Here is a 21869-nt window from a genome sequence, read left to right on the forward strand (position 1 = left end):
CACACACACACACACACACACACACACTGCATACAACATCCTGTGGATGAAGACATCTATTCAAAATGTATTAGGGCCAGTTTATAATGTCTAAGCATCTCGCTAAGAGCTAAATGTTCAGTCTATGACTGAGCAAGTAACATTAATATTCTAATAGACTAACCTGAAGTTGATGTTTTTTCGGAAGTTAAGTCCTAAATGGCCAACAAGACAGCTAACCATAAATGGAATCGAAGCAGAAAGTTACCTTGGTAACCTCTACTGGGAGTCCCGAGGTGCAGAAAAGACTAATTACTGAGCTACCAGAGGGATAGACTCATGCCAATGTTATTTAAGATAAGTTACACACACACATACACACTTGAAATAACTCAGTACAATTAATACAACCAATTTATTATTTTTCAAAAACAAACCACAAAACTTGGAAAACATACAGAAAATGTACACCTTTAAATTACACAGGCTCTTATAAACAAAATAAAGTCTATCTATATTTACATCAGCAGGGGTGACAACAGGTGGCAATTCACCTTAGGGAGTATCAAGCAGAATAAGTTCATAAACATTTCCTCTGATCTACAGGCTCTGTGTTTCAGTACCCAGACACCAGCACCGTCTCTACACAACACCAGCTGCCTTCCAGAAGATCCCACCCAAGCTCTGCCCGAAGGACAGTTTTATATTTCCCTAAAAACTGTTCTGGTAAGGATTTGGTATCAGTATAGCTGATCCCAGACTGGTGCTGATGGGGAATATTTGCCTGGGGCATTACAGCCATAGATATACTGTAATACATTATGATAAGAGCAGTAAAAAAATAAAAAATACCTCCTATGTTGCCATAGTGATCATACCCTGGCAGTGACCTCTGACACCCTGACAGGTAGCAAGGTCATCAGGGCTTTACCCCAACCATCTAAAATGGCCTCCTCATTGTTTTCTCTCCTTTATATGAGCTGATGAGAACGTAAGACATGGAGTGGCAGTATGGTTGCCACTTACACACATGCTGTTCTGTCAGATCATGTACACAGGACGATGGGGAGGGAACACACTTTAGACTGTTGAGATACAGCTAAACATCCACAGAGAAACAGCTGCACTCAGAACACAGAGGCTCTGGGGGAGTTCGGATACATACATCTAATACAAGCTTAAACAAACACACACACAAATGAACACTCACACAGGTATACACAGGCAAGTATGACATGTACATTGTATACCTGCAATTCAAATGAAATGGGATTGATAGACACACACGCACATACAGCATGCTAGAATAGGGGTTTGGGGCAAGAAGAATCTTGTAAATTCCCATCAATTCACAACAGATCTGAACCACAGATATAAACAATATCTAGGATTCTGAATTGTTCCTGTCCATGTAAAGGAATCAGGAGCGAACCAATCTCTGACTATCAAGTGCAATAACTATGAATCCACTGGTTATGAGACTGTGAGCACTTAACTGGTCTGAGGATGGTTTCAGTCCTACCTGTTCCTGTTTCTGCTAACTGGTGTGATACGACATTATGTTAAATCTATGCAAATGAAGAAAAGGACTAGATGAGAGAGAGGCCACTCTAGACAGTACTGGGTAAGCTACAAAGAAAGGTTCGTCTGACTGAGTTAACTTTAAGTGCATTTTAACAGTTTAAGAGTGCTTCAAATGGGGTTGAACTAAATTGGGGAAAAAACTTACAAAAGTTAGTTCTACCTGTAGTCCAATAGATACAAAATAACATTTAACTATGAGATGTGAATTACCGACCTTTGAGCATTTAATTGATCAAAATCCTCATCACATTGATGGCAATGTGTTGATTTGACCTCAATACTCCTTGACATCGTTCAACGTATTGTGAAGCTTTACCCCATTGAAACACACTCCATATAACGAAACAAGAGCTTCTTCCCACAAGGTCAAGCTAAAAGTGGTTAAATGTGATGAAATATACAAATGTGCCCATGGCATTTGAATGCTAATGTGTAAAGATTTTCTTCTGGACTAATTGTCATACAGTGTACTGACAACACAGTGCGTTTTGAAATGCTGTACCCATCTTGTACAGCAGAGGGCAGCACACTCCAACAGACCTCTGATCTCCGAGCACACATTCTGTGGCTAATTCTCTTCATTTCTATGTGTTTGACTCCTAATATAAAGTTTATTTCCTTTTCCCTAAATTGTTGTGTATGGCCTATCTTGACATATCCTTCTGTTAGGAAGTATAGCAAGGACAACCTAATGAAAAAAGAGGAAATTAGATACTTGCTTCTTGTTAAAGTATCTGCATGCTATAGCAGAAATTCATCACACCTTAAAACTAAGGCGGTGTGTGCGTTAATGTTTTTGTGTCTGATAAAGACAGATTATGGGATTGTCAGGTGAATGTAGGCTTGTATAAATGTAGAGATTTGACATGTCCTCAGTCTTACAAACCAATGCAGGCCTGCATATCGGGCATGGGATAAGATATGATTACTGTTAATCTCATAATATACTCAACTACCTCCATTTCAGTCAATTCAGTAATCAATACATGCCCACATGGCTATCTCTTTCTAACTTTTTTCTCTGTTTTTCTATCTCTCTCTTTTCTTTCTCTTTCTTTATACACTTCTCTACTACCAACCACTCCTTCCTCTCCCCATTTCATTTGTCTCCTACTCCTCTTCTTTAATCCGTCAGTAGCACCAGCTCTCCCTCGCTCCTCTCTCCTCCATCGCTCTCCTCTCCTTCGCTGTATGGGGGTCTCTCCCGGTCTCTCTCTCTGGGTAGAGGAGTGGGTGTGGCCTGTCCTTCTGGTCTACGAGGGGGCGGGACTTGAGGCAGGTAATGCTCTAGCAGTGCAGGATGAAATGGCACAGTCGTCATTGATACTGACCCGCCACTTGGGTATTGGCTGTCACTGGGGGCATAGTGCATCTGCTGTGGCTCTGATTGGCTGAAAGACAGGAAACAGACATTCAAAACCTTCCTTGTCCTCATCCCTAAATGCGAGTGAACTGTATTGCAGATCAGCTTATAACACAATGAAAACTCTCGTGTCTTGCAGAGTGTGCTACAAGGCCCTGAGGGAAGCAGAAGCTCCAGTTGTCTAGAAAGATAAAGGCGAGATAAAGGCGAGGGGTAGGAAGTAAACATCGCTGTTAAAGCTGCTGTTTGAAAAGACAGTTCAACAGTATCGGATTCCGACAGATTTGCACTCACGGGTGGCAATAGAGAAGAGTGCTATTCAATCTCAAGGAGAAGTTGACAACAGTGAAAACAGTATTCCCCTTCTAGTTGGTGTGTCACTGTACAGACAGTATCCAGGATAACAATGGTATTTTTAGACAATATTCTCATGTGAGTAAAAGCACCAAAGTCAAGATATAGAGGCAACGGGGGATGTGTAGTGGTGTGTGTTTGTGTAGTGGTGTGTGTTTGTGTAGTGGTGTGTGTTTTACCTGTGCGTGTATGCTCCTCTCTGCTCCTGTCGCCTGCTCTTCATCATGGCCTTGTACTCGCCCACGCGGAGTCTCCGCCCCTCCACAATGCAGGTGCGTTTGGGGCGGGGCTTGTACTTGTAGTCCGGGTAACGCTCCAGGTGCTGTCGGCTCAGACGGGCCTGCTCCTCATAGTAAGGCTGCTTTTCCTGGTTGGACATGGACTTCCACCTGGAGCCTGGCGAGGGGAGGAGGAGGACGAGGAGTGGGGGAGAAGGGGTACAGGGAGGGGGGAAGGAGTGAGTGACCTTTGATCTGGGTGTTTGAGAATCACTCCATTGGGGAATCAGTCATTCAATTAAATCAAGTAAGGAAACTTTTTAAAGCACGCTTAAGTCTGAATGACTTAAGCGTGTCCCAGGTTTGTGGGAAATGTCCATGGAACTGTGGGTGCATGGAGAAAAGAAGGGGGCGAGGAAATGGCTCAAGAGGAGGGGCCAATAGCGGGAGTGATTCCCACTCTTCACAATGGAATGGAATGTAAGTGTTTGATGAGAGGAAGGGGGTGAGGGCTTTGTGAGTGTATGGGGCTGTGTGTGTGTATAGGTGTGTGTGTTTATGGGGCTGTGTGTGTGTGTGGGTGTGTGTGTATATGGGTGTGGGTGTGTATGGGTGTGTGTGCGTATGGGTGTGTGTGTTTATGGGTATGTATGGGGCTCCTGCGGCATGGGGAAGCAGGTGGCAGATCATGGCCTTGCATACCCCACTGAGCCCAGACTACAGCAGGTGAACCACCCGGAATAGAGACACACAAAGTGTAGAAACACACACACACACACACACACACACATACACAGTAGACTCACCCAGAATCTTGCTGATGGAGGAGTTGTGCATGTCAGGGAAAGCCTGGAGGATTCTCCTGCGTTCGTCCTTGGCCCACACCATGAAGGCGTTCATGGGCCTCTTGATGTGGCCTGAGGAGGGGGGGCCACGGGCCTCGGTAAAAACCCCTACCCCAGGCGCCGACAGGGGCCCTACAGGATGAGAGCATCCGTCACAGAGAGACAACCCAAGATAAGGGACTGTATCGCACACAGAAGGGGGAGGGGCTCATTTTGTGGTTGTTATTTGCACCAGGCAGTGGTCGAGGCTCACCCTCAGAATCACTGCTGAGATGGTCCTCGTTGGACCGCAGGGCCTGGCCGTCCTCTCCATGCGCTGTGTGTGGTAGCCTCACGCTGTGAGAAGCATCCTTATAGTCCTGTAAAGACACACGACCGTTCAAAAGAGACTCCAAACACATGTACGGTCGGCATTTGACGACCGCTGCAGTAAAAGCCCATCTAAGGAGAACGTTTAACACTGCTCGTGTTTCTGTGTGGGTGTGTGTGTGTGTGTGCGAATGTGTGTGTGTGCGGGTTTAACAGGACTATTCATGGTATAGAAGGGAGATGCCACTCATATCAGCTGCTGTTTAAAAGCAGGGCTGTAAATGCAAAGAAAGGAAAGAATAGAGAGATGAGAAAGAAAGAATGGTGTTTATGATCCCAAGGCAGAGAGGACAAGGAGAGAGGGGCGGAGGTGAGCGGAGGAGTTGGACGAGGGAGTGCATGAGAGAAGGGGATGAGGGAAAGCCAAGGCCTCAAAAGGAGCAAGCTAAACACTGCCTATTTGGATGACTAGAGAGTATGATCTCGTGGGTACAGGTGAGGGTAGATGAGAAGAGGAAGAACGAGTAAGAGAGAGAAGAAGTGGATCACTGTGGACAAAGAGAAATAGGGCAGGTGACACATTACAATGGTACTGAGAAACCTTTGTGGAATTGTGAGTTAGCAGCAGCTGTTGGTCTAGGACATGGCTGAGACATTCTTTTGTGTGTGTGTGTGCATGTGCAAGTTTGTGTGTGTGTGTGCGTTCAAGGACAGGCCTAAGACATTCTGTAGAGTCTAGTGTGTAACTACCACAGTGAAATCATGACTCCCTGTAACTATAAACCTGACCCTGACCCCAGCCAAGACCCCAGCCTGTCAAGCTAAGGCTGTGTATGTGTGAGTGCGTGCAAGGGTGGATGTTGGGGGGGGATGTTTGTGAAAGACACAGAGAGAGAGAAAGAGAGCAAGCAAGAGAGAGAGAGAGAGAGAGAGCAAGAGAGAGAAAGTCAGAGAGTTATTAATTCAGACTGATGTCACTGTTTAGTTGTGTGTTCCATTGAACATTTAGAAGCGTATAGATTATATTTGTTTTGATGTACTTTGATGTAATTTGATGCAATGTGAATACATGCTAGTAAATCCCACTGCCGTGAACTCAGAGTCAGAGGACACAACACCTCAGTATTGGTAGCCCCTCTTATTAGTGTGGATGTGAAGGTTAAACTCTTACCATCCTGGCAGAGCTATCCCTCTCTCTCTCCCTCTCTCTGTCTCGCTCCCTCTCCCTCCCAACCGAATCATGGCTCCTCAGTAGCTGCTGTGCATCATGGATAGCCTGGGTCACCACATCCCCCTCTCCTAGAAAACCTGGGGGTGGTGGAGGAAGGGTTTGCTGTCAAAACTACCCTTGAACTTTCACACACCAAAACAAAACAGTGTGCACATATCTCAATAGCAGGACGAGAGATAGGGTAGAATTGTGTGTTTGTGTGAGAAGAGACGAACCTAGGTTGAGGGCAGGTCGCTGGGGGCTGTGAGACAGTTCTCTCTGGATGTCCCTGGATCTGTACCCCCCCTGTAGAGCCAGCGAGCCCAGATCAAAGCTCTGTGGGCTGGGGGTCTTCCCCATCTCGAGACCCTTATGCTTGGAGGTCAGGTTTAGGGGCTGGCTGGTCTCCTGGAAAGATCACACACACAGAAACAATCAAGACAATATATACAGCACATTTGTGAGGCTTCTCCCTCAAAGATCAAAAATAACCTCGACAGAAATACACACACAGAGGGCCATTCTGCGTATACATGGTGTAAGTCACACTCACACGCACATCTGTGAGGGTGTAAATGAACGGTTTGTAGGGTTATGCATGACAGATTTAGGATGACAGGACATTTCTGTCACACTTATTGCCTTTCTTTGTCTGGCTCTGAGTTGCCTTTTGTTGAATCATCCTGCGTTTTACTCAATTTGAGAATCAGCAGTACAAACAGAGCATGACTACACTCCACACACACACACACACACACACGCATGCACACACATGCACAAACGCCATTGTAATGGCTGGGTGTGGTGAACAGTATAAGCAAAGTTGCTCACTGTCCCAGATAGCAGAAATACTCATTGTCAGCTAGTTGGAAAGGGATTCCCCTAAGCCCCATCTATTCCTCTCTTTAGAATGGCTCACTAGTCAGACTCTCAATTCATACAGCTCAACTTGGCTTCCACTCTCCATGAACAGGGCTTGGTAAAAGGACTTCAACTCTGACATCCTCTGCTTTAACTATACATTCCTCAGGGAAGTGGTCATGGAGATAATATAGTCTATGAGTTTGTGACATAAAGACAATACAGTGCAACTACTATACCTGTCGGTAGGAACCACTGGTCCTCTTGGCGGGGGTGGGGTGAGGGTTGGGCAGCAGCTGCATGGGGTAGTCCACTCCTGCAACAGGGGGGGTGAACAGGAGTTAGTGTTTGGAACAGATCCTGAACCAGAACAACAACTGCCAATAGTCCTGCCATTAGCGTTGAACAAGCTATCCAGTCGTAATTTGCTATAAGTATTGTTGAGGTATGAAACGAGGACCGGAGCCCAACAAGCGCCTCTGCCGCAGATCAATGCTCCTTCTCTTCTCTGTTTGACCCCAGTGACCTCACCTCCTAACACAGAGGGACGCCGACAGAAATGTATCCTGCCTCTTTTCACTCAAACCCCAAGCAGCAATTCTCTACCATTGTGAAGCCTTGTATTCACAGCCTTGAGGGCGTGGCTCATGGCTGACCTTGTGTTCTTTTACCATTTATGTCCTAGAGACTGCAAGGCCAATCATGTAACACAGTTTGAAGAGCTGGAGGAGAGCTTTTCTGAATATGACTTTGTTGGTGTGTGTATGTGTGGGTTTGTGAGGTGGAGAGAAGGAGCTGTACATAGGAGGTCATCTTATTGTCAATGTGTACCTTTCTGTCTCAGTCTCGATATCTTTCACCAAACTAGACCTTGAACCGATGAAGGCCAGCCCATGAATCTGCTCTAAAAGGTGTCATAGTCAAGACTCATACTCTCCTACTCTAGAGTCTTAACAACTGGCTAAGACATAGAACAGTCCGGCAGTCTGGGAAATGACTCACCTGGCTTGCAGGGGATTGGCTGCAGTGGCAAGCTCATGTGGGGGTCAGCGGACACGGAGTTATGGTGGAAGGCCGGGATCATCACGTAGGGCATGTTCACCTGCTGAGGCCAGGGGAGGAAGTCACTCACACCTCATACAAACACTGTCAACATGGCACACAGTCCTGTCACACTGCTGTCACACTGCTGTCACACTGCTGTCACACTGCTGTCCCACTGCTGTCACACTGCTGTCACACTGCTGTCACACTGCTGTCCCACTGCTGTCACACTGCTGTCACACTGCTGTCACACTGCTGTCCCACTGCTGTCACACTGCTGTCACACTGCTGTCCCACTGCTGTCACACTGCTGTCCCACTGCTGTCACACTCCTGTGATGTCTCTAGCTTCCTAGCAGCAGAGCAGAGCCGTTCTCACCTGGATCTGCTGCTGGAGCAGGTTGATCTTGTGCTGCTGTTGGATCAGCTGTTGCTGCTGTTTGGCAATCTGCAAAAGAAACACACACACATTAAACTCATGAGCACATGCATACGCATACATGACAAGACAGGCGCACACACACACACACACACACACACACAGAGAGAGCCCTCTAGTACCTGCTCCTGCTGCTGCCGGGCCAGCTCCATCTGCTGCTGCTGTTTCTCCAGGAGCAGGGCGGCCATGTTCCTCTGCTCTGAGTGAGCCCCAAGCAGCTGCTCCCTCAGGCCGCTCAGCTGGTTGATCATCAGCAGGAGCTGCAGCTCCTTCTCTGCCAGGGACTCTGGGGTTCCTGATACGCGCACGCACACACAGGAGAAATGACTACTGTTAGATCCTACAGCCACACCGAGAACACAGCAGAAAGATTAACAGCGGGCAGGCAGGCAGGCATGAAGGGAAGGTGTGAGGGGAGTTTACCTTTTAGTTGTCCACCACCCAGAGAGCTTTTGTCCAGAAGTTTCTCCCTCCACTCTGCACTGAGCAGCTTCTCAATGGTAGGCATCACTGTCAACAGCAAACAGGAAGTAAGTACCACAGGGCCTGAATGTGTGTGTGTGCGTGTGTGAGAGTCTGAGTGATTGAGTGTTGATACCATCGCTGACGCATGGATGTCCCTCTGGTCGGGTGTACCCCCTGCTGCCTGACTTGCCTCCAAGTGGGCTCTGTCGAGGGGGCTCCTTCCCTGGGGAGTCCTCCTAGCAGGGCACAGAAAGGGAGGGAAGGGGATCTTAGCACCATCCTACTATCCTGGACGGAACAAACATCTACACACCTGTAAGTATGAAATGGGAGAAAATGGCAGAAATTTGACTTACTGAGGGTGAACATGAGAGAGGGGGGGTCAGCTGGCGGGCGACTGGCAGATGTCCTGACCAATCGGACACAGGGGAAGACTTTTGGGGTTCGGTCCTGGTGATAGCCCCACCCACTTCTCCAGATTCCTCCTCCTCGAGCTTCACTCCAATGCCCACCATGCCAACATCACCGTTGGCATGGAGATGCAGCGCTGGGGGGCTAGGCTCAACCATTCTAGGAAGAGAGAAAGAGAACAATGGGGGGGGGGGGGGGGGTACAGGGGTTAGATAAGTAAACAAGTGTTCTAGAGTTTTCATAAATGTACACCGATTTCTTTCGAGTGACCGCAAACTTACACACACACACACACACACACACAGATCAGCAATCAGCTTTATCTGCCTGTCGCTGTAGTCACTTGATAAGCCTCGTTGGGTTTATGTTTGTTTACGTGTGAGTTGTCTGTGTGTGCTGTGTGTGTGAATACTACTTTGCATAGGGAACAGAGAAGATACCGTTCACAAACCAACAGCGCCACAGGCAAGCACGCACACACCTGTGTGGATGACAGTGTGACACGAGACGCACAGAGGAAAAGACAAGAGACAAGAGACAAAATGCTGCAGAGACAGAGAGACGACAGGCGGAGGGAGCTCGGCTGAACCATGGTGAACCGTCAGACTACTTCAGCTGGGGTTTTTCCCACCTCTATTGCAGGCGGAAAGAACAACACGGCAGACAGCAGAACAAAACAAACAGAACACACAGGGCGAAAAGTGCACATATATATAAAGAGGGAGAAAAAAGCCATTGTTAGACAGGGGGAACAAAGGAAGCCGGGACAATGGGGGAGAGACAGACAAAAGCAGCGGGCCGCAGGAAACAGCCAGGATAACAATGCCAGCGGAATGTGCCGACCGACTCGGGAACACAGGGAAAAATGCGGAGCGCCACCACTTAGCTGAACGCAATGATTAGAGTTCCTCCCCCCTGTTCACATGATGTGTCTCTACACAAAGACACCTGCCTACTAGGGTCCAAGGCTCTAAACCTGAGTGTGTGTGTGTGTGTGTGTGTGTGTGCGCATGTTAGGGAGATCCTTAAAAAACAAAAAAGATGAAATATTCATTGGTTCACACACCTGAATCCTATATATTGACACCTGCCCCTGTACCCTAACTGGGAAGACGGCAGGACAGACCAGTGTGGGCTTGTTTGAAGACAGACCTTGGGAGTTTAAGTCAAACATAGAATGTCTGGAAAGACATAAAAGGTTGGAAAAAGAGGATATGTGCGGAGGGGACTGTGAATGTGGGTGGGGGGGAAGCGGTAAAGTTGTTGTGTTTGTGATGTCTTGGATGGGAAGTTATTCCTGTTGTTCCTAACCCTGTTCACATGGGCTTCCCAAACAGCTCGGTTTATAGGGCTACCACAGGTGGGTCCAGGGAGTTTATGTGCATGAGCAAGTGTGTTTGTGCTTGCGCGCGCGCGCGTGTGTGTAGTGTGTGTGTTTTCGTCAATGCAGAGGCATGCATAGAATCTCTGTGACCCAAAGGACTGCTGACAGCTTGGAATGCATCAAGGTGTGTGTAATTTAAGGTTGTCTGTATGTGTGTGTGTGTGTGTGCTCTCAAAGTCGGGCCTCAAGTCTGTAACATTCAACCGGTTTAAAAAGTGCCATAGTATCTTACCATAGACAATTGGGAAAGCCTATCAGCTTACTCCAAACCTCATCTAGATAAAAGCAATCTTACCCTATCTACAACCAACTTCATCTGTGTGTGTGTGTGTACGTGTGTGTGTACGTGTGTGTTTGTGGACTCAAACTGTGATTTGAATAGGTTTCCTTTTCAAGGCTGTTATCAGTTAGCTCACGCTGTAACTCCATAACGCAACAGTCTAAACAATCAAGGCTTGTTGTACTGTACCTTCACAGATGACCCATGGACTGTCACCGGGCAGAATAAGGCATGACAGGTCTGCTATGACTGGAAGAAGGAAGGCTGAGAGCGGATGGAGAGCTCTGCTCAGCACTGAGATAAGATCAGTGCCTTGCCTTTGAGTTGCAGCACCTCTGAAATCGTACACTTACACACAAAAGCGTCCGTTATCCATGCTGTATAACCTAATATTTTATCCCCTTAGGGGGCATTGGTACTGCAAATGACCTTTGCTGTTCTTTCACTTCTGAGAAGTCTGTTTGAACTAGGATGTAGCTTCTCTGCCAGTTAAGAGTGGCAGGAGAAAAGCATTATATCTAAAAAGAGAGTGGTATTGACCAAATAGTCTACCAACCCCCCATCTGCCTGGGCCCAAGACTGACAGCTGGAATGACGACGCCTTACAGGCCCCGACACAGACACAGGCACACAAATAAATTCAACCATTCAGTCAGATCAACATCAAGAGAGTTTGAGCAGTAAAATTGACCTGACCTGCCACAAGTTCATATCGTTTTCTAAACTATCCACATAACTGTAGACTTTCTATAAGTGGGAACCCCCTAGGTAGCAATCCGGAGCCAATCCCCCTGAGAGCCCTTTGCTAGAACTAAGCTACCCTCTTTTCCACATAACTCTAACAATCAAACAACCTAAAGGTCTTAAACACACCTGCGGAATTCATGTTGTAACACATGTTGATGTAAAAGTGTCTGTCGGGCTCAGTAATAAATGCTCAGCCATGTTTAACAATGCAGTGTGACTTGCCAGGCAAGATGTATGCCCAAAGGGCTACTATAGCACCACAGCCCAACTGAAACGGTGTGTTTTCCTCTGAAACAAACAGGTGCAAGTTTCACTACGCAATTCAACAAGCTTGATGAACCTCCTTATCTGTTCTTGGGTCCATTGCAGAACCCAGGTCCTGGCTGCACTAACCTGGGAGGAGATGTGGAGGTTCTGGAGACCCACCGGTGGTCCCACCACAACGCAGCGCTGCTGGAACATGCCATCCTCTTCTCTTCTCTCCTGTCTTTTCTAGTCTGTCACTCTTTCTCTGTCTCTCTCTTTCTGTCTCTCTTTCTCTCTGTGTGTATCTCTAAGATCCTCCAGTGGTCATGGCAATACAAAGAGGTCTTTTAACCAGATCCAACAACAAGCACATTTGCATAATGCCTTATGTTGCCGCCGGTGACCCTCACTAGAGCATAAAAGACCAAACAATTCCAGCCACAGATGTAAAACTGCATGTTCTACTATCAGTCTTTGACACAGGTGTGATATCACACAGGTCGATGGGAAAAGAGCTCCAAGCTTCACACACAGAGTGCATTATGCTCTCCAAACACCTGATGGACAGGTGACAGAGTCTGTTAACTGGAGCCTTCTGTACACCTCAAAGCCAGTTCACAGATTTCACAGATATGAGGACACAAGGAAAAAGTAAAGTATGACGGAAAAAACGGACAATGTATTGACTGTTGACTCTTGATCACTCTGGATGACATGGAAAAAGTAACATCATTAAATATTCCAAACATGATTAGCAAGTCAGATCAGCAAAACTAGTGTACCACACTCCACGCTGTGTGCCCGTTCCTCTCTGAGTCCCTGTTGGGTTTACAGGCCTTGGTCATCCCAGGGTATGTGTGAGGTATTTACTACACTAAGCTTATAGTGAGAGGGCAGCTCAACACAGTCATGCATCTGTCTGTCATAGCCTTTAGATTAATGTGGCAGCCGTGTGTGTGCGTGTGTGTGTGCGTGTGTATATGTGATATACCACAAGCTCTGACATCTTGGTAGGGCTTGGAGAGAGAAGTGCCTATAGCCTTTTAGAATGTACAAAGCATGTGCCAAGTAACATTAACCATCTCTCCCTCTCTCCCCCTCTCTCTCCCCCTCTCTCTCCCCCTCTCTCTCCCCCTCTCTCTCCCTCTCCCCTCTCCCCTCTCCCCTCTCCCCTCTCCCCTCTCCCCTCTCCCTCTCCCCTCTCCCCTCTCCCCTCTCTCCTCTCTCCTCTCTCCTCTCTCCTCTCTCCTCTCTCCTCTCTCCTCCCTCCTCCCTCCTCCCTCCTCCCTCCTCCCTCCTCCCTCCCTCTCCCTCCCTCTCCCTCTCCCTCTCTCTCTCTCTCTCTCTCTCACAACACAGGTATAGTCTACACGGCCACTTGCTGACCCACACAAGAGGAACACACAGACACACACAAACCTGTTCTAAATGAGTAGGATCTGAAGCTGACTGTGTCTCATTAGAGAACGAGCTCTCAGGATAAGATCCAGAAGCTCTCCTCTACTTTATGCTTCCTCTGTTCTCTTGGCCTTTTGATGTCAAGAGTTTTGAACATGGGGGGTGCACATTGGCTAGAAAAGACACACTCAAATCTCCAAACATCCAACATGTTCATGTGAATTCTTAAAAGTGACCAGATCAGAAACACACTCACACGTGTGCGCACACACACACACACACACACACACACAGTGTGGAGTTCCAACTCCTGATAAGGTGTTGAATAAGTGTTGTTGTTCCGCGTGGTCGTTGGTCAGTTCATCACACAAAGAGCAGTGTTAGACGCTCAGGCCCAGTGATAGAGCGATACACAGAACACAAAGACTCAATTTTCCCTTTTTTCCGTGTGGAGTGCAGGGACAGCCCCCTGCATCCAGCCTCTCACGCCACCCCCTCAGCAAGCCTCCAGACTACACACACATACATACAAACACACACACACACACACACACACACATAGATATACAAACACATCTACTCTCAGTGAAACAGAAGAAAGTATTGGTAATAGGAAGGGATTAAAAGACACATGCTGAAACATACTTTGTATGTTTATATATCTCCACTTTCCCATCTCACTCTCTTTTGGACTCCTTTTCTCAGATGTTCTTTGGAGGCTTTCTAAATAAGACGTATAAATAGGCTGATGACACAACCATTCCCTTAACAAAAAGAGAAAAGAGGAGAAAGAAGAGAAAGGGGCTCTGGCTTTGGCGCAGCGGCTCCTTTCTTCTTCTGCTTTTCAGAAACGCAGGTTAAAAAGCAGCCTCTTTCTTTTCATCCATCTCTCCCATCCCTCTCTCTCTCTCCATCTCTGAAACAGGCCTTGTATTGTGGCGGCGAGCGAAAGGCTACTGTGGCATTTATCAGAGAGGAGAGGGGGAGGAGGGAAGGAGGACAAAACACACTCCCAATAAAGAGATAGAACAAGAGAGGGGGAAGAAAGGATGCGTATGAAGGCCCCTTTTTCTCAGAAAGCCCCTTCCACCCCCTGCTCCTTCAGGCTACCTCAGACAAAGGGGGGCAGGCACACACAATGTGCTCCCTGCTTTAGCCCTGGCACACTTTATATCCCAGACCCATTCATGGCTTCTGCTTGAGAGCATCCACGTGTGCACTGAGTATATGTGCATGAGTGTGTATGTGTATATGTTTGTGAGTGAGTGACTTAGTGAGCGTGTGTATGTGTGTGAGTGTGTGTGTGAGTGAGTGCGAGTGTGTGTGTGCGCCCATGTTGGGTGGAGGGGTGTCTGTTTGCTGAGGACCTTATAGACTGAGGGGCCACTGCACTAAGGTGTTGCTATGGTTACGCCTTTGAGCAGCAAGGAGCACAACAGGTGATTTTAAAGAAGGCTAGCTGGTCTCAGAATGGAGAACAGCGGGAAGATACTGTGTGTATGTGTGTTTATGTGTGTGTACCTGTGTGTGTGCATGTGTGTGTGTGTGTGTGTGTGTGTGTATGTGTTGGGGTAGGTGGGTCAGTGGGGTAAACTTTAACAGGCCACAAAGTCACAAATGTATTTGTATTGGTTAATGTTAAAAGTGTGTGTGCGTGCGTGTATGTGTGCGTGCGTGCATGTATGCGTGCGTGTGTGTTAACAAGACACATTTAACAGAGATCATGCCCAAAGCATTTTGGCTCACTGGCCAACCCGTCATGGTGTTTTACACAACAACCCACATATTTAGAACCTAAAGACATGCGCACACACACACTGTGACTCAGCCGGAAAGTCAGAACTATATCTTTGAAGGTAGCGAAATGTCCAGTAACCAGATGTTGGACTGCTACTCTATGATGTTCTGATGAGTAAGCAGGTCCATATGGACGGTGATGGAGTGATGTCAGTCAATCAGCCACATGACAAAGACCAGTAAAACAAGTACTTCTCCTTGGTAAATACCTGAGTGCCGAAGCTTAGTCAAATATGGGTCAAATATAGACATATACATGCACAACTGAACTGTGCAAACAACAGAAAGAGAGACTGAGAGGAAGATAGAGAGAGAACAAGAGAAAGAGAAGCCCACAAAGCAGTGCCAACAAGTTACTGATAACATGTCGGATTCCTCTGATGCCATTTAACCAAGTTAGGGAACTAGAGCTGAGATAAACGTATCTGCCTAGCCCTGTCCAACCATACCCTGTATACACAGTGTTAGAGTGTTTTAAATTCATAGAGTAGAACAGAGATCATGAGATACCGGCAGAATTCTTTTCAGACATGTTTCCTGGTAGATTTACATGCTTTGCTCCTCGTTATTTAAATGGCGGCACTAAAGAGAGAGAGAGAGAGATATGTTTGTGAATGGATGAACCTGTAAACAAACTGACTCGCCTTACGGCCCTGTACATGTTTGCTCAAAAGCACCATCACACCTACAGACAAACCTGCCACTGTTCAACAAGCTGTGCTTACAATTGATTTTGATTTAGTCAAGAACTTTTTAACATATACATTACACCCAATTAGAAATATGGAGTGACACACATAGTGATTATTATCTTGTAGCTGTCACAGATTTGAACAAAGATGCAAAGCAAGTCAGTTGACTTCTGTAGTAGATGTGTCTTAGAATATTTGCAAATGACCACGCACACACAAATGCACCCACAAACATGCTGTAGGTACTTGGGTAGGAATGAACAAAAACGTGACAAATAACCTGTTGTTTAACAGTGCGCAGTTATCCAACCAGTTGGAAATGCATGTAAATAAACCAGGAAATATCCCTCTATTTATTTGTGTGAAGGCAATGTAGCATGGTCGATGGCCTGGTTGTGAATTATCTTCACGTGTCAGGGCAAAATAAACAAATCCACTGGACATTGAATATTTCTGATACAACAAGAGCCCCAGTCACCACAGACACCTGTGTATGAGTCCCATTTCACCATGTGGTTCCAACAATGCAAATGAACAGAGAATAGTAGTTTTTGGTCGACTGTATTCCTCCATGTATTTGCATTTGGATATTTGTCACACAGGACCTTTTTTTTTTTTATCCTAAGTCATGAGACTTACTCTGAAAATGGAAGTTATTTATTAATTTGTGTGATCATTTATTTATGGGATTAGGCCCTTGAGTCAGCCATCTTCAGGAGAATATTTTCCTGGTAGAGACGCAGTCTAACAAGAATTGCCACACAACCATAAATAGATTCTACTCAACTTCTGTGTCAAAAATGTTGCGGTTCGATCAAGTGTAGCACCTGACAGTGCTGCAGAGACAATAATGATAACTTCTGTCATATTTGCTTTAAACATAATACTTATTTTTTTGAGAGATGAATGCCTTCAACATGGCTAACAACCTGGAAGCTCCTTGCTATAATTTACACAGTACACACATGTATATGTATATTATACAGTATATTTTAAATATTTTCTGTTTGATTGAATATTTCAAACACCTCATGTATGATTATTGGCATCATTCAAAGTATGGTGCGCAAACAATAACCAATCACCCAAATAAAAGATTCACCCTCAACTCTATTCAGAGTTGTTCTTTGAAACACACCTCAGTCCTGTATGAGCTTGCATTCAGACACTGCACCGCACCTCACAGCCTTCCTTCCCAACCCACACACACACCCATGCATGCATACAACCACACACAGTGAAGAAAAAGTCCAGACTGTCTTATTCTAAAGGGGATTAAAACCTGTTTAGCTGTCGCATGAGAAAGGATGGCCAGCATTCACATACATTTCCGTTCTTTCTTGTTCAGACAGATTTATTACCATGAGGTAAATACTACATTATAGCAGAACACGCAACAGGCTTAAGACTACATGGTATTCAATAAACAGTTAAGCTACATCTTATGTTTAAGTTTAAAGCACAGTACAGGACTAGGTGGAGCTAAAAGTAATTCAAATAGAGATGTGTTAAGATACAACACATGTCCCTTTTACTCATAAAAAAACGAATATACTAATAAAATTAATTAAATCAAATCAAAATGTTATTGATCTTTTTTAAATCTCCAATTACTAAACTAATACCAAATCATGTATGGGACTGATGCACAAGTGCAAGCTAAACAGTTCCTCAAAGGTCAAAGATTATGCTTCCATATATAAAATGGCATCTGCAAGATTACAAAAGTACAAATGGGAAATCATCTTGACAGATGAATTGTGTGAAAACATCTTACTTTATATCCATATATGCTGCGACACTGTTCACGATGAAAGACAAGTAAACAGACTAGCCTTACCTTGAGGGGAGAGTACGGACAGCTGTGGATGTGTGGATAGAGAAGGGCTGCCTGCGTTCACTCTCAGCTCTGTCAACTGCCTGAATCTCCACTGACACTTCTCTACTGCCTGCATCTCCACTGACTGACTGTTTGTCTACTTCCTGTGTCTTCACTACTTCCTGTGTCTTCACTGACTGTTTTGACTGCCTGTGTCTCTGTGGCCCCTGTCTCCGCTACCTGTGTCTCAACTGTCTCATCTTTTTTGCTAAATTGAGCTTAGTCCACAACATGGGATACTTCCATGTTGTTTTCTCCTGATTAGGTACACGTGTGTGCATGTGTGGAGCTTGATTCAATCGCTTTGTATGACGGTGGTTCAGATCCCAAACCAGTGAGTGCTTCTCCACCGACACACACGTCCCGTTAACACCGCACATCCCTCTCTGTTTCACCAGGCGCTTGCATACACCACACATCAAACTCAGCACGGATTCTCTGGAATAACATACTGTATTAACATCGTCCACCAATTACGGCTTTTCCTCTGTGGTCTGTCCTCACAACTGAAAAAACAGGCTCCCTTTGCTCATATGACTCTTATACTGAGCCTGAAGTTTCTGATCAACCAGGCGAGCTGTAGGAGGCAACGCACTGTTCCAGTGAACTAGGTGGTCTTCACTCAACACATCACACACAGAGGAAAGCATACATGACATTGTTCTCAGGATTCCCAAAAAAAGGTTACGAGCTTGATACTGACTTTTTTTAACTAGCTGATCCACTATATCAACCCTCTTTTTTGTTTGATTGTTATGACCTCAAGCTGCATCCCTATGGAAGTCAGGGCTATTGAACATACACACACACACACACACACACACACACTTCTAGCTCCATTGTGCTGTGCCTCTCCAGACCCCCGGTTCAATAGGACACAGAGAACAATGCGCACTACCGTATACGAGGTCAGAGGAAGAGAGGGAAACCTTTGTCTGTTCTGCTGCCCTTATGGAGATGTCTGATGTATAGGAAACAATACACACAAACAAATGAGTGCGCGCACACACACACACACACACACACATCAAGGGCCTGTTAGCACTGCCCTTGATTGATACAAATGTGAACCAATTGGAACAGAAATAACCAAGATTAGCTTTGACACGTATGATTGTGCACTGAGGGATTGTGGAGGAAGTTAGATCTGGTATGATGTACTAATCACAGGGTATCATATTATAGCACACTCTCATAGAAGGGTAAGTTGCCAGTCAACAGTCCCTAACAGAAAAAGAATGTGTCGCTAAACTAAATTAGGACGGAACAGACTGTAGAGAAAGAGAGTGCATCCAGGTCACCTTTCTCTCAGCATGAACCCACTCACCTACATACCATGCTTGAATGGGATGTGTGGAGGGGGGTGGGGGGGGTGGGGGGGCAAGGGTGAAATGTCAACCTGTGTACATATGTGTGTGTGCCTGTCTGTGTGATAAGTGGCAGGTGAGCCTGTTCCAACTAGTTGACAGAAGAAAGAGAGAATGACAACTGAGATGTGTGAACAGTCCGCCCTGCTGCATGCACACACGCTGAAACACAGAACCAGCTCCCTACACTGGAAACCAAGGTGAGACCAACACAGACAAACTGTTTTTCTTAGACATATTTCTGAATAACATACACATACAAAAACATTCACACCAACAGAGAGAGAGAGAGAGAGAGAGAGAGAGAGAGAGAGAGAGAGAGAGAGAGAGAGAGAGAGACAGAGAGAGAGAGAGAGAGAGAGAGAGAGAGAGAGAGAGAGAGAGACAGAGACAGAGAGAGAGAGAGAGAGAGAGAGAGAGAGAGAGAGAGAGAGAGAGAGAGAGTGAAGTCTACTCTGGGAAAAAAAACACTGGGAACACAGTTGAAAGACAGAGAACAACTAAAAAACGAGAAAAGGAATGAGAGAGAGAAAGAGAGAATAAAGCGAGAGAAGGGAAGAGAAAAGATAGATCGACAGAGAGAAAGGTCAGGGACTCCCTGCTGACTGACAGCTTTGTGTGCAGCCAGTCACTGTAAAGACAACACACACATACAGACTCATGTGCACACGGTGCGGGCGCACACACACACACACAGACACACACACACACAGGTATCCAAACTTCCCAAAATAACCATACATTAACACCAAAAGAAACACTTTGACACACCACATGACATATCATCTCTAACACAACCTGTGTATACATACATGACCTGTGGAGACATCATCTTGTCAGCCTCCATGCATCTATAAATCAGCCCTCAACTGTCTACATTTACATATAACAAAAGTTAATAACTGCTTACATATCTGACCTGTGGAGGTGAAATTGTCTGTTTTCCATTAAGTTTCCAATGTGTGTAGGTCTACTCAAATTTTGAATGCACTCAAAGTCCTTTCCACTTACTTTTTGGGTGTCATTAACAGTGTAAAAGAACAGAACGTAATACAAAGTAACTTGGCAAACATTAACACCCCAAGCTGTTCTCGAGAAAGTAACAGATATATTCTAATTTGCATTTGTCAACAAGGTAAAACATCGGTTCCAGCTTGAGGTGCCAGCGGATGCGATACTGTCAAGACAAGCACTGTCAGTGACAATGTGTTTTGAATGTGTCATTGAGATCCCAAAGGTAGCACGCCAAGATGGATCAGCCAGGCGGATATGAATATATTGTTCAGTCATAACATACACTACAGCAGTGGGCTACAGTAAAACTATATCGTGTGCTAAACAAAATTTTGAGAGCACGGACTAGGCTACACAACGGCAACGCGTGATATGATCCCGCACCAGTCCCGTTCTGCTAGTGTTGGAGCACAAAAGTTGATGCACTTTGGACAGTTAATTATATTGTCTGTCAGTGAATTTGTCAATTTAGTTGCAATCATTTATACATCAACTCAGTTACAATTGACAGCTTGCCTCAGTAACATACTGTTGGGGGGCTCCACTTTACTCACCACTCTTGGTCTTGGAGCGCACGGGCTTTCCAAACTTCCGTCCGTCCGATGTTTTTCCAAGCGGCAATGGTTTACCGCATGCAAATCAAGGTGGATAATAAACAGATTGGTTACTCTACTTTATGTCGGCTTGTCCTCGTCTTAGATAGAATGTACGGTAGTGCTGTAGACACGGCTATGTAGCTGTCGTTACTGTCAGATGCGGGTCCAACCTCTCCCTGTTCTCCCGATGACTTTCTGGTGTTTTGTTTCCAACATTCACGCTCTCTGCCGCTCACCTCCCACTTAAAGGGAGAGGACTCATTTTGCTTCCGCCACGGAGGTCTTGGGAGAGACGGGATTACGAGATGGGCATTTATCAATAAAGTTTAGACCACAGACAAATGCTTTTCTCCACATTTTGACACGAGATCTATATTTTCAATAAATTAACCCTCCCCACAATTCCTAACACTTCGCTTAAAGAAATGTAAACTCAAAAATACTTTTTTCTTTATCAATAGACCTGCATTTCCGATGTTTACAAGTCTGTCAGTATAGGCCTAATTTTAATTATATTTTTAGCTAAACATTTCTATTTATCAGCTTGTCCAGATTGTCTGTCTGTCAGTCTCAGGGCCTTTAGTCAGACCTGCTGGGAACATCGATGTTTTGACAGGTTCTCCCCATCCCCAGAAAAAAAGTTAGACCCAAAAGAAAGGTCCGTTCCAGTGAAAGAGACAGAGGTCAGAATACAGAGAGAGAGAGAGAGAGAGAGAGAGAGAGAGAGAGAGAGAGAGAGAGAGAGAGAGAGAGAGAGAGAGAGAGAGAGAGAGAGCCTGATGGGAATGAGAGAGAAGCTAATATGACAAGGGAGAAATAGCCACATGTCTCAATCTGGAGGGAGTTATAGAGAAAGATCATAGAACTGTATGGAGAGCAAAAGAGAAAAAGAGTCCGGGAAAGACACAGAAAGAGAAACGAAGAGAGAGACAGACCGAGAGAAATGGAGAGGGAGAGAAAGACCAACTGAGAGCACTGGGAGCTGATGTGCCATTTCTAATCCCCCCTGTTCTGGCTTTGTGCTGTGGCCCAGCAGGAAGTAGGAGCTGGGCAGACAACAATTAACAAAAGAGCTGTGAAGAATACAATTAGCCATCAATGGCCAACCAGGGGCCTTTGTGCCTGTCACCATGGAGACGGCACAACACCACCATTCCGGGATTACAGAACCCTTTCTCCACTTCTCCTTTTTGCTCCCTCTGCCTTCTCTTTTACTGTCTCTCTCTCCTTTTCATCTGGCTCTTTTCTTTTCTCCTCCCTCCTTTTGACTTCTTCGTCTTTGTCCTCTCATTTCTTTATCCTCTCTAGTTTGGGTTTTCCCCCTCTTTCCTCTCCTCACTGTCTGTGTCTCTCAGAAGGCTGATGCCTGGGAGACAGTTTGGCCTGAC

General features: G+C 45.7%; 1 protein-coding gene across 2 annotated transcripts; it reads right to left on the reverse strand.

Annotated features, from left to right (window-relative positions):
- Positions 1–380: 380 nt before the first annotated feature.
- On the reverse strand, positions 381–20680 carry sox13 (SRY-box transcription factor 13). 2 transcript variants are annotated; one of them, XM_084706027.1, is made up of 14 exons: positions 20440–20680; positions 9027–9240; positions 8804–8906; positions 8629–8715; positions 8328–8500; positions 8146–8214; positions 7726–7825; positions 6963–7039; positions 6099–6270; positions 5824–5960; positions 4597–4702; positions 4305–4475; positions 3460–3676; positions 381–2954 (listed from the first exon to the last, which is right to left on the reverse strand). In XM_084706027.1, the coding sequence occupies exons 2-14, from the start codon at positions 9237–9239 to the stop codon at positions 2687–2689; spliced, it is 1893 nt and encodes a 630-aa protein (XP_084562153.1). In that variant the 5' UTR covers position 9240; positions 20440–20680; the 3' UTR covers positions 381–2686. The 2 variants fall into 2 exon arrangements, with proteins under 2 accessions (XP_084562153.1, XP_084562152.1); XM_084706026.1 differs by having other exon boundaries at positions 7726–7828.
- Between the last annotated feature and the right edge of the window lie 1189 nt (positions 20681–21869).

This window comes from Hypomesus nipponensis, chromosome 9 (assembly GCF_054491055.1).
Source record: "Hypomesus nipponensis isolate SF chromosome 9, ASM5449105v1, whole genome shotgun sequence".
NCBI lineage: Eukaryota > Metazoa > Chordata > Actinopteri > Osmeriformes > Osmeridae > Hypomesus > Hypomesus nipponensis.